Here is a 13,503-nt window from a genome sequence, read left to right as displayed (position 1 = left end):
ATTCTCCCAATCACATATTCCTTGGACTTATCGTTTAAGCTTATAACATTTATATGAGACGGCTCAAACAATAATCTTTGCCCTTGATATTAAACTAGATTAGTTTAACATGTGAAATGTCCGTAAAGTATCATCATATGATTGGTTTTAGGGCACATTTCCAACAAGTCCTACATTTATGTAGTCTGTCAGTACGCCGTGGGAATCCTCGTGGGCCACCAACGCTGCTAACTAGAACCTGGAGAGGCGCAAAACAAAATTGAATGGGTCAGTAAAACCAAAGTTTTTCAAAAACATTTCATTTAAAACATTTCTAACCCCTCGCTGTAAAACCTGTATACTTTCCCAGAAAATAACATAATATGCATATAATCTCCGTATATCTCAAATCACAATTCTTTATCAAAACCCAGAAAATATGCCATGCCATAAATGTCAATAACAGATTAAGAATGCATCAATATAACATGTGACATAATGAATCAACCGGAGACCCTGCAGTTGATCCTGTACGGTTAATTCCATAGCTCAATATCCAAACCAATCGGAGTCACCACGGTTACCTGTATGACACTACTATGCACATAAGTCGGAACTACCTGAAGTAGTCTGTATGACAAGAATGGTGTAATAATACGCTCTAGTGCTTCTCTCATCAATCATCTGTGCACATAATCTAAGGTCACCTACCAGTCGGAACCACCTCTAGTGATCTGTACGACTAGCATGTCGGAACCCTCTCATGGTCTGTACGACATGCACCTACTTGGATCCAAGGTGAGCGTGCGGTGCGGGTGAATAATATAAGCACTAACACCATGGGTGCAGGTTATGAGCTCTCAACACAATTCACATCATCAATGATTCACATGAATAACATAAAACTCACCTGATACTCACCTGTGCGTCCACAACACCAATTCACATATATGCATCAAATACTAATTCATATAATTCATATATATGTATGCATGGCATTTTAAAACATACTTTCATTTAAATTCAATTTTTGGGAAAATCGATAGTATATAGGTAAATACAGAAAATACTGCCCAATCACTGGTAAGTCGAAGGGTCGTAACCCCCGTGACGTCCCTGGATGCGCTCGTCCTCAGGATAGGTATCACCTATATGCGAAACAACTATAAAAACGTTAATTAAAGCACATAACCGACAATTCGTAATAACTTCTCATACGGTGCTTAATTTGGGTATATGAATATACCACAGTGACCTACTCGACATTACGGACGTCGACATATTTTTAGAAAAAAAATTTGAGGCTGCACGCGCCCCCATGTGCCGGGAAGGGCACGGACCCACTCACCCCACGACACGTCATCTTCTTCCTCCAGTCGCCGGACTGGTTTTTCCGGTCACCGGAAACTGGAGATTTTTCAATCTCCTTGTTCCCTGTCATTTCTCAACCATTTTCCATGAAATTTTCACCAAAATGTCCAAATCACGAGGGGAAGAAGGCTATACCTCTTTGGAGTCTCAAAACCTTCGAAAATCACGTCGGGAAACTTCACCAAAACCGGCCACCTTTGAACCTTGTGATCCCGACGTCCAAAACCTTCCAACGAACGTCCCTGAGCTTCATGAGAACCTCCTTAAGCTCACTATGAACTTGGATTGTCCTAAAAACCAACCATTACAAAGTTCATGAATAGTACTCAATTCGGACCTTGAGTTTTCAACGTGAAAACGAAGGGTTTCTTACCTGAAAATGGAACCTTTGAGTTCGTAGGGCACTCACGAACACAATGGTGCTAATCTCCACTTCGATCCATGAAGTTTCAAGGGTTTTTGGGTCGGTCCGTACAGTTTCGAGAGGGAGAGAGTGAGAGTGACAGAGAAGGAGGAGAGAGAGAGGGCACGGGGTGAGTGTATCCCGTGTGTGTGTGTGTGGTCCATCCCAAAACAAGTCCAACTTCTTTCCCTAACCACACAAAACACATACAACCTTTAATCAAAATTCAAACTTTCCAAAACTTAGGGAAAATTCATTGTTCAATAATATGTCACACACCTACCTTAGCACCCGTCAAGGATAATTTCGTCATTTCACAACCTCGAAAAAAAGAATTACGGGACGGGCTGTGACAGTCATAAATCAATGTGGAAGGAATTAAGAAATTGAAATAAGGAAACGTAAGTAATGATAGTTAATTAAACTAGTGTTTAGTTGGACTTATCCCTGATAATTCTTCCCGCAAAATAAATAATTCGGGAGTAAGACATTATAGTTTATGCATTTTTATGCCACATTATATATATATATATATATATAATTGGAAATGCTATAATGTGGTTAAGTATCAGATTTCATCGTGGTTTATCTATATGTATATTACCTGCACACAATTATTATGAACGCTTTGAAGTGCAAAGGCGAACGCAGGACACCCAGGTAAGTTCAGGTGAGTTTATGGTATTAATTGAAATGATGGGGTTATGGTATGACTACATGTATGTTTAGGCAACTCTGACCTTGTCATGTAGGTTGCAATGATAGGCAACTCTGACACTGTCGTACAGGTTGACCATGAATCGTATATGTGACAATAGATACAGTTAGAGCTCATAAACCTGCACCCCAGTGTTAGTGCTCCCCCTCGTGGCCAGGGCACAATCATTCACGTGATGTTCACCTTCTACACCTTAAGCTCACCTTGGATCCAAGGTAGGTGCACAGTCCTGTCGTACAAACCACTATAGGTGGTTCCGACTCGTAGGTGACCCGTGATTATTCGCATAGTCTTCACGTGATTGTAGCACTTGAGCGTATTTATTTACACCTAGTCTTGTCGTACAGATCACTTTAAGTGGTTCCGACTCGTGTGTAGCTATACTTATTGAGCTATGGAAAAGTCGTACAAGTCACTAAAGGTGACTCCGACTTATGAGCTAGCATATGCGATGAGATATATGATGAGCTAGCATATGCGATGAGATATGTGATGAGCTAGCATATGCGATGAGATATGTGATGAGCTAGCATATGTGATGAGCTAGCATATGATATGTGATGAGTTAGCATATGTAATGAGATATGTGATGAGCTAGCATATGTGATGACATATGTGATGAGATATGGGTAAGTTGTACAGGTCACCATAGGTGACTCTGACTTGCGTGTTAGTATGAGTTATTAATCACATGATTATTGATATTGCTGATGAGATGTTATGTTGTGGTATATTTATGATATTTTTTTTTTAAACTATATAGGTGTTGTAGTGAGGGGTTATAATGTTTTATATGGTCTCTATTAAAATTTTAATTCTAGGGCCACTCACCCTTGTTTTGTCTTCACCTTCCAGGTTTTATTAGCTGAGTTTTCTTATTGTCGAAGATTCGTGGCGATTCTTAGTATTGGAGATTATTTCGAGAGTACAATTCTTAATTTACTCAATTGTACTTACTTATGCTCTAACGTTATGTGTGAAGTGAGTTCATTCCTGCTCACCAGCGCATTCTGGTATTTAGGCACTCTTAGGTTTAAATTTATTCACATTTTTTCCACATCATCATACTTTATGACTTCGTCACCCTCTAGATGTTGGCCAACACAGCTCGATTCAGAGTCCTAGTGGACATCCAGGGTCGGGGTGTGTCAGGAGGTCGAAGAGTTGGGAAGAGAATAATTTATCTTTTAATTTTAAATTTTATTTCATTGTAAATATTTTTTTTTTAAAATCAAATAAATTATAATTTTACAAATGTTTATAATAATTTATAATATTTTTTTATATAGAAATTAGATGGAAATGTCCTTAATTGGCTAATGAAGATAAACACAAAGACCAAATTGAAAACACATGAACTAAATTGACTCAATGATTAAAACACAATGACCATTTTAATATTTACGCCTTATTTTTTAAATTGAAGGAGAGAGGAAGAGAGTGAGAGAACGTGGGAGTGAGGAGAGAGCGAGAGATTTGTTTTTTAAATTAGAGATGATAAAATTATTTGTAGGTGAGGTTTAAACAAAAAACAACCAAAAGTTTGTTTTGTAAAATTACGTTACTGTTCTTAACTTTATTTTTTGTGATAGAAGATAAAAAATATATTTTTATCCTTTTAGTTGATAAGTTTTTTTTATTAATATGTAGTTGGGTTTAGATATTCCCAACAAGAAATATGATCATATGAAATCTGGTGGGTGTTAGTGGGGTCAGTTTAGTCAATTCATTGTAGTTGGTAGTTGTAGTCGCAACTTGTGCAAAAACAAAAGGAAGGGTATTGTCGTACTTTCCGCCTAATGAACAAAATGTTAGGCCCACCAGAAGATGTGACGGGACCATCACTCTCACTTTCTTCACAAGTAAACGAGGTCAAATACATACTCTCTCTCCCTCTCTCCCGGTGTCCCCCTGTACGCTTCGATAAAAAAAACCCCGGATTTTTCTGACTCGCTAAAACTACTACCAATCTCCCACACAAACTGTCATCTTCAAATTTGAAAACCAACCTGGGTTTTTCTGGGAACCTTTCAAATTCGAAAACCTTGCACCTGGGTTTTTCTGGGAATTGTTCAAATTTTGAAAACTGCCACTTTGGTTTTTCTGGGTATTCTCCTGGGATTTCAAAGATAGCCCCTTTTCGTGTGTTCTTTCCCTGCCCTTTTGTGAGCTGAAAGATCCATTTTTCAAGCTTCATTGCTGGTTTGAATTGCAATGGCGGCGTCGGGCGGGTATAATTACCGAGATGGCAGTCAGAGGGGTGCTTTGAGGGTGGATAGGCCTCTCTCTGTAAATTCCAATCCCAAGTCTTCTGTCAAATCCAAGTCTTTGCCTGCTTCTGGGCCACGCCGGAACAGCACCGGCTCCACTGGCGGCGGTGGCGCTACTGGAGCTGCTGCTTCTAAGAATGATAATACAGGAGGTGAGGAATTTTGGGTTCTGGTGGATTTTGTGGTTTGTGATATTGAGGAACTTATTTCTTGTTTTATATTTTCGTAGTTTTGATAGGTATTGTGTGTGAAAAATATGTGATTTAATTATGTACTAATACTGGCAATCTGTATTTGCATAGCTATACAAGCAAGAAAAGTACTTCCACAAAGCTAAACAAATAAAGTTGCCGAATTCAAATTTCACTTTCTGAGGATGGATAACTTTTTCCAATTTTTGGAGCCAAATTCTTTTCAAATTAGGGAGCATTTGGTTGTTTTTTAATGAATTGTGGTATTCCACATGAATCAAGTATACAGAAATACTTTGGTGATTAAAAAAAAATGAGAAATAAATTATGGAGTTATTGAAGGGGATTTTATTTTATGCATGATTTATGTGTGGAAAGCTCAAGCCCTTTTATGGTCCTTTGTAATTGAGTTGTAAATTCATTTCGAATGCTAGGTTAGTGAAAATTAATTGTCCTTTTCTTTTGCTAGTGTAAATGCTAATCAGTAAACTCTTACATTGCCACTAGCATTACTTTTCCCAAATTGTCATTTTTGTTCATAAAAAGAGGTTCCTAGTATGAATTCCTTTTCCTTTCCCATAATTTAGGAATTAGATTCTTAATTCGTAGTTGTTCATTACTTCGTTTGACCTTGTTTTATTGGGTATAGTTCTTGGAAGAGTTCGAGTAGCTCTAAGATTGCGACCACGTAATGAGGAGGAAATGGTTGCAGATGCTGATTTTGCGGACTGTGTAGAGTTGCAACCAGAGGTATCCTCCTTATTCTTAATTGAGTTACAGCTTACTGTCTTACCGTTGTTTTATGGTCACGGATATTAAATCTGTTTTGCTCTATTTCAGCTAAAAAGGTTGAAACTTCGGAAAAACAATTGGGACACAGATACTTATGAGTTCGATGAAGTGCTCACAGAGTTTGCATCCCAAAAACGTGTTTATGAAGTAGTGGCAAAGCCTGTTGTTGAGGTGCATATGCGTTAAACATTAGTTTCCTTCTTGTACTCATTTAAAGCTCAATTTTTCCCCTTTTAAACTGTACTTTGGGAAGTTTATTATGCTAAAATTTTAATATTGGGAAAACTTTTGCTAGGCATTTAGTCTGTTCCAAGGGTCCACAAAATCTGTAACATGGATCTTACTGAAAGTTTTTCTTCTTCAGCTACTTATGTTTGAATCACACTGTAAAAAATATCTACTTTTAGTTGTCGCTACTAAATTTTTTGATAGAAAATAGTATGCTTTTGTAGTTAAGAATGTTATACTTCTACTTGTAGCTGGTAGAATTTATCGTTACCGAATATTATGTTGGAAAGTATATCACCCAAGCCTTAGATATTGGAGTTAAGAATTTACATAAGCTTGTTTTTTGTTTGTTTAGGCATGCTTGTGTTTGTACGAGGATGATACTTGAATTTGTTTTCTTAAAGAAAAACCAAATTATTATTGGAGAAACTAAAAGCTAACACCCAAGCACCACTTGATTCTGTGCATAAATATATAATTGAAGAGTCTCTTAAGTTTTGGGGAGATCATGGGCATATGTGTAGGTCTAGAAAGCAATTCGGAACTTGTGGCTAGCTCTTTTGGGTGCGTATTCATGTTGTCACACATGGTATCAGAGGGGATTGAACCTATTGGTTCATGTGGGTTTGAAGCTTTCAAGGCTTTAGGCTATACATGAGTCAGTCGTTGTGTGTGGGATTGAGCCTGCCTTGTCTCAGTATGTAACTGGTTTCTCTTCTGCCAAGGACACCAGCTAAGGACTAAAGGGGGAAAGTTGTGCTCTAAATGTCAATTGGGGAAATTTGGGTGTGTATGCAGGTCTTCATAATCCAATTACCTTTCTAGACATTTGGGTGAGGACTTGTGGTGTTTCATATGTTGGGAGTGTGCAAGCATATATATGTTTATATGCTTATATATCTATATTTATGAATATACCTATTCATACTAGTAAGAAGCACTTGTTTTGCTTTGATGTTTTGTGGAAGTTCCTTCAAGTGACATGCCATCTTGTAATTTCCTTCACCAGAGTGTTCTGGAAGGTTACAATGGAACGGTCATGGCATATGGTCAGACCGGTACAGGGAAAACATATACTCTTGGACGACTTGGAGAGGAAGACACTGCTGCTCGTGGAATAATGGTTCGTGCTATGGAGGATATTTTAGCAGATGTATCTCTGGAGTCCGATTCTTTGTCAGTCTCGTATTTTCAGGTAGTTTTCCTTCTGAATCTGGTGTTAGTAATAGGCTTATATATCAGTGTTATTGTTGGTTTAAAGATTTTTCATATTGGTTCTTTTTGCATGTATACAGCTTTACATGGAAACCATACAGGACCTACTTGATCCTGCTAATGACAACATTTCTATAGTGGAAGACCCAAAGACTGGTGATGTCTCAGTACCAGGGGCTAGCCTAGTCGAAATCAGGGACCAGCAGAGTTTCGTAGAACTACTAAGATTAGGGGAAGGCCACCTCTTTGCTTCAAATACAAAATTGAATACTGAATCTTCCCGCAGTCATGCTATTCTGATGGTCAGTCATTTGTTTTTCCTGTTTTGCTATGCTTATGTCTGTGAAAGTGAATGGAATTCTAGATTTTATAATTGGTTATGTTGTAGCATTATAATTGGTTATGATCTAAAAGAAAGGGGATATCAAATGGTACAGGTAAATGTAAAGAAGTCTGTGAAGGGAAGAGATTCAGCTCTTTCAAGCCAAAATGGGAACAATTCTCACATGGTAAAAAGTCTAAAGGCTCCTGTTGTTCGAAAGAGCAAGCTGGTTGTAGTGGATCTTGCAGGTTCAGAGCGCATTGACAAATCAGGTATGGGCATGATTTGAATGGAGATAATAACTGTTTCCCTACTTATGATTGACTGACTATTCCTTTTTTTTCCCTAATACAGTATTTTGTTCTTGAGGACAGATAAACCTCGTTTTAAATCCTGAAATAATTATCACAGAAAATTTAATCCTTTCTTGCCATAAGCTTAGGGTTTGTAAACCAGCCATTATTTAGGAATGGCTGGGGATGGGATTGGCGTATTGTGGTAGAGGCGCAGATGTGTTACATACTTATTTTCTCTATCGTACACATTTTGTTTATGGGGGTAGGTCTGATATTGGTTTTTTGTTAATCTTTCATATGGCAGGAAGTGAAGGACATACGCTAGAAGAAGCCAAATCAATCAATCTCTCCTTAAGTGCACTGGGAAAGTGCATTAATGCATTGGCAGAGAATAGTTCACATGTTCCAGTTCGAGATTCCAAACTCACAAGATTGCTTCGGGATTCATTTGGAGGTAAGATGCATTAAAATTTGCATTTAGCTTTTTCTTGTTACACAGTTTCGACTCTGCTTTGTATTAAATTTTATTAGAATATGCTATCTTCATTCATGTGTATGTGTTTAGATGTTTTGCATTGGTATCTTTGAGTATGATTCTTGACCTTCTCAAATAGTTCAGTTCTGTTTCGAATAGATGAACAGGAATCAGGACACAGAATGGATTAAAAGATACTTTTCCGTCAAAGATGGATAAATAAATAATAAGTGAAGCGTTGCATTATTCAATGCTGCTTTTTGACATAATAAATACAGAAAAAAACTCTTACACGAAGCAGGATTTGCAGTATATCTTTTGACATTACAACATAATATGCCTGACACCTGTAAATTCCAACAGGCACGGCAAGAACTTCACTAGTTGTTACTATTGGTCCATCCCCACGTCATCGAGGAGAGACAGCTAGCACTATTATGTTTGGACAGCGGGTGGGTTTCAAAGTCACTTCCTTGTTTCCTTGTACTTTGAATTTGCCTCTCTAAATGTAAATTTCTGCCAAATAGTTAGTTTTATCTGTATGATCAAATATCACTGACAGCGGAAAAAACATGGAAATACTTTGCGCAAAATATACGTGTTATGCATATCTGTTATTTGGAAGATGCTGAAACCTTTTTCCTACTTAGGCTATGAAAGTGGAAAATATGTTGAAATTGAAGGAAGAATTCGACTACAAAAGTTTGGCCAGGAGGCTAGATATACAATTAGACAAAATCATTGCAGAACATGAGAGGCAGCAGAAAGTATTTGAGGATGAGATGGAAAGAGTAAGCATAGAAGCACAAAATCGGATCTCAGAGGTTGAAAGGAACTACACAGATGCACTGGAGGTAAATTTTTTTCTGACATTTGGAAAGCTAGTTGCCTTTCATACGGTATACACTTTAACATGTTTTAGTTACTGATTTTTTCAAAAGTACTGTGGCTCATTATTGCGAATGAAAATATAGCTGATGATATTTGTTTGCTAAGCAAAAAAGAAAGAATTTAATGTATTGTCTGCCAGCCTTGAATGTACATATGAGCGCACGTATGCTCATTTTCCACCAAAGAATGTTAATGCTTATTTAAATCCATGTTCTCCCCCTTGTAGAAGGAAAGATTGAAATATCAGAAAGACTATATGGAATCAATAAAGAAGCTCGAAGAGCAGTTGGTGATGACTCAGAGAAAGCATGGCAGTCAAAAAATCACAAATGGACATGAGGATGATGGCTTTAACGTGGCATCAAGCAAAGAGGTACTATGGTCTAAACTCTAGGAAACAATGATATATATGTTTGCGCTATTCCCTTGTCATATAATTAAGGAAAAATTAGTATCCGGTTCCTAGTTATTAATGTTCATTGATTGAGATCTTATTTATTTTCAGATTTTAATTGAAGTCCTTAGCATTACTGTATCAACAAATTTACATGTCAGTTTTAGTAATTGATTTAGGGTTTTATTACTCACACCTTTATTAAGCTCCCTGAAATGGTTGTGTTCAATTTGTTGAAGAGTATTAACAGTTTTATTGTACATAGAGTTGCAGGCTGCATGTTGAGGAAATTGACGACCTAACAAAGTTGCTCCAGAAAGAGACTATGCTTAGGAAGGCTGTTGAGGAGGAAGTGCATAATCTTAAAAGTCAATTGACTCAGTGGAAAAGGTCAGAGGTGCGTTATCACTGACATAATAATTTTATCTCATATAGTCAGTCTTTGACATCTTTTTGGTGTCACATAGAGAAATTATGTTGATGTTCTAGGCAGCTGGAAATTCGGAGATCTTAAAGCTTCGTAAGATGTTGGAAGATGGGGAACATCAGAAAGAGAAACTTGAAGGAGAAATAGCAAGACTACACAGTCAGTTGTTGCAACGAAGTTTTGAAGCTGATGAGGTATGCTGCACGTATAATTTTTAAGTATTTTGTTGGAATCATTTCTATTTGCTTCGCAAATTGAACTTAACCATAATGAATTGGTCAACATGCTCCATAATGATATTCCTAGACATTCACATTTGCGTATAACATGAATCTGAAATTTTGAGACGTCATCTCTCGCAAAGATAGTGAAGCTGAGAGCTCTTAATTTTGGAAACTGAACTAAAACTCTCAGCATATGAGGAGGCCCAATGCATCCCTCTGCTCATTTATATTTTATATATGTCCTTCATTATGCATCAAATGGGCCCGTTTCAGGCAAGTCCTGTGTCCGCATAGTCTTAAAACCTGCATTTAACGGATATGGTTTTGTAGACAAGTCAACAACTAGACAGGAGTGGGGCCGAAAAAATTGGTGCTCTTGAGTCCCTTATGACTCAAGTTAGGAAACCGCAGCTTAAAGATTCAGGAAATGAGGAGAAAGCCTCGATAGCAAAACTCTTTGAGCAAGGTTACTAACTGTTCCTGTGCTAACTTATTCTCACTTCATGGTAGATTTTTTTAAGTGAATCGATCATTCCTCTTGTTTATTACTTAACAAAAGGCAATATTGTCAGTGGGATTGCAAAAGATCTTGTCATTGCTTGAAGCAGAAGATAATGATGTGAGGATTCATGCTGTTAAAGTTGTAGCAAATCTTGCTGCTGAAGGTCAGACCTTTTTTGTCTTCCGTACACCGATACTGTAATATCACATACTTGTTAGTTTTTCAAATCATTCACGATCTTCATTTTGTAATTATTTGCTTATTCTTGGAAAATATAGTTGGGTGTAAGCTGCGGAACAATGCTTCATATTGAGGGTATAGAGCTGCTTTCTTTTTTCTTTTAGTTTCTGTTATTTGTTGTGGTTTGTTTAGAATCAATGGCAAGTGCAAAGGAAATTAGGCGATACTTCATGATATGATTGTATTAGAGGGCGGTCGGTTTTAGAAGAGAGAATTGAAAAGAATAAAAAATGCTTAAAATGATATAAAGGAATTATTGGTTGTGTCTGGAATCCAATTTTCAGTTCAGTACTATGGATAGAAGATCCTTTTATGTTAATATAAAAGACAAGTATGGTAAGCTACCAAGATGGTGATGTGAAAAGCTGGGATGAGATAGTTTCACGCGGTCACATTTGATTACGTACATTCTGTTATCTGTTTTTGCACTAATTGCTTATTGTATTCAATTTCTCTCCTTTATTTTTTTGGTCATGTCTTCCTTGTATATGATTGACGTGGGTTAGGATTGCCATGTTGAATAAAGCTCTACCTCTATATCTGATATTACCACTTAATATCAATATTTTTAGAACTCACTGCATCAGCAAGCAATAACACGTACTCTCCTCCTAATATTCAGAAGCAAATCAGGAGAAAATCGTAGAAGCTGGTGGTCTTACATCCTTGTTGATGCTACTTAAAAACTCTGAGGATGAAACCATACATAGAGTTGCAGCTGGTGCAATCGCAAATCTAGCTATGAATGGTATAAACTTTGAGTCCACAAATTCATAATTATTAGAATATTTTACAATATTGGCTGAGAAAGTCACTGGTCTCTAATTTGCGCTATAATTCTTCTTTGGTGTTTTAAATCAGAAACCAACCAGGAGCTGATTATGACTCAAGGGGGAATTAGTTTGTTATCTATGACAGCAGCCAACGGTGAAGATCCCCAAACTCTTCGAATGGTTGCTGGAGCCATTGCTAATCTATGCGGAAATGGTAAACTTTCTGACGTCTTTGTGTTCAATTCCTTAATGGTATCCTAAAAGTAATCATATATACCTGAAATGAAAGCTCATGAAATCAATTTTCGAATTTAATGTTCTTCTGTAGCTGCAATTAGTGACCTTACTCTAGATCAAAGTTAGTCTATACTTGCTGGACACCATGGTAAAGCCATCTTGTATTCTCATATTGAGTGGTCATAATTCATTTAAGTGCTTGTGGTTGGGTTAGTCAGATTAACTCAAAGAAGTAAACGACTCACAATGTATTAGTTAAGGTTTTTCCATATGCTGTTACTAATAAGGCTTAACATTTAAGAGGTTATAATTACATCAAACTTCATCCAAACTAGGTTTTTGGATTGTGGCCAGTCCATCTGTTGCGAGGTGTAAACCGTGTAATGAGTTCGGAAATGCAGTTTTTACAATTGCATTAATTCCTTCTTGAAGTGCTTGTAGTGGTGTCATGAAATAAAAGCAAATTTAAGTTAGTCTGCTCTACTGTTACTGACAAAAATGAAATTGCATTGCTCAGATAAATTACAGAATAAGATAAGGGGTGAAGGTGGCATCAATGCGTTGTTAGGAATGGTCAGATGTGGACATCCTGATGTTCTTGCACAAGTTGCTCGAGGAATAGCAAACTTCGCAAAATGCGAGTCTAGAGCATCTACACAGGGTAAAGAGGCATTGGTTCATGGAAAAGTTCTTCCTGTGTGTCTGAAAAAAGTAGTCCATGCTTATGAAATTAATCGCTTGTTATCACTGCCTATTACTTAATAAATTTGTTTGCTTCTGTTGATAAAAAATTGTTTTATGAAGAATTCATGAAAGCATATATAGTTTAATCATCATTTGGACGGAGTGAAAGTGGTTATTACCGTTATTTCATTGTAGGTACCAAGACTGGAAAGTCTCTTCTGATTGAAGATGGCGCAGTTGCATGGATTGTGCAGAATGCTAACAATGACGCCGCACCAATCAAACGCCATATTGAACTTGCACTCTGTCATTTAGCGCAACATGGTAAGCTGTCCTCTTCCTCGAAACATTATGATACAAGCTAATCTTCTGTTAGAATGTTTGCTCACACTGTCTTCTTTTTCAGAAGTGAATGCTAAAGACATGATCACTAGCGGTGCCCTGTGGGAGCTGGTCCGCATTTCTAGAGATTGTTCACGCGAAGACATAAGAACTCTTGCATATCGAACACTAACTTCGAGCCCTACCTTCCAAGCTGAACTAAGGCGGCTACGGATTGATAACTAAAGAATCATCACAGAAGGGAAACAAATGGGCAAAATGCGAGGATTAATCCCAAGATGCAGCAGCAACAAGCATGAACACTTCGGCCAGCTTGTTCATCAGGAAGTCACTATTAAATTAGCCTCTCGTTTACTTTATAGTCCTAAAATTTAGTTAATTACACACGAAACTCTAATTTGTTGATCTACTTATCGTCAATTAGTTCATGTTTCAGCACATCGCACTGTAGCTATGCACTACTTTGTATATTGATTTGTATATGAAACAAATAGGCAAAAGAAACTAACTTGTTTATTGGGCATCCCTT

The 13,503-nt window shown here is 37.3% G+C and overlaps 1 protein-coding gene across 1 annotated transcript; it reads left to right on the top strand.

Moving 5' to 3' along the window:
• The first annotated feature begins 4,339 nt into the window (after positions 1–4,339).
• On the top strand, positions 4,340–13,497 carry LOC103427983 (kinesin-like protein KIN-UA). The gene is made up of 19 exons (XM_008366069.4): positions 4,340–4,893; positions 5,582–5,682; positions 5,773–5,895; positions 6,962–7,147; positions 7,248–7,469; positions 7,605–7,761; positions 8,090–8,239; positions 8,624–8,712; positions 8,911–9,114; positions 9,378–9,524; positions 9,811–9,942; positions 10,035–10,166; positions 10,527–10,662; positions 10,769–10,861; positions 11,561–11,686; positions 11,800–11,925; positions 12,466–12,609; positions 12,828–12,956; positions 13,039–13,497. The coding sequence occupies exons 1-19, from the start codon at positions 4,686–4,688 to the stop codon at positions 13,197–13,199; spliced, it is 2,766 nt and encodes a 921-aa protein (XP_008364291.3). The 5' UTR covers positions 4,340–4,685; the 3' UTR covers positions 13,200–13,497.
• Positions 13,498–13,503: the final 6 nt, after the last annotated feature.

The sequence above is a fragment of the Malus domestica genome, chromosome 06, assembly GCF_042453785.1.
Source record: "Malus domestica chromosome 06, GDT2T_hap1".
In the NCBI taxonomy this organism is placed as follows: domain Eukaryota; kingdom Viridiplantae; phylum Streptophyta; class Magnoliopsida; order Rosales; family Rosaceae; genus Malus; species Malus domestica.
Note: the sequence above shows the minus strand (reverse complement) of the source record. Positions and strands in the feature narration are given on the sequence as shown.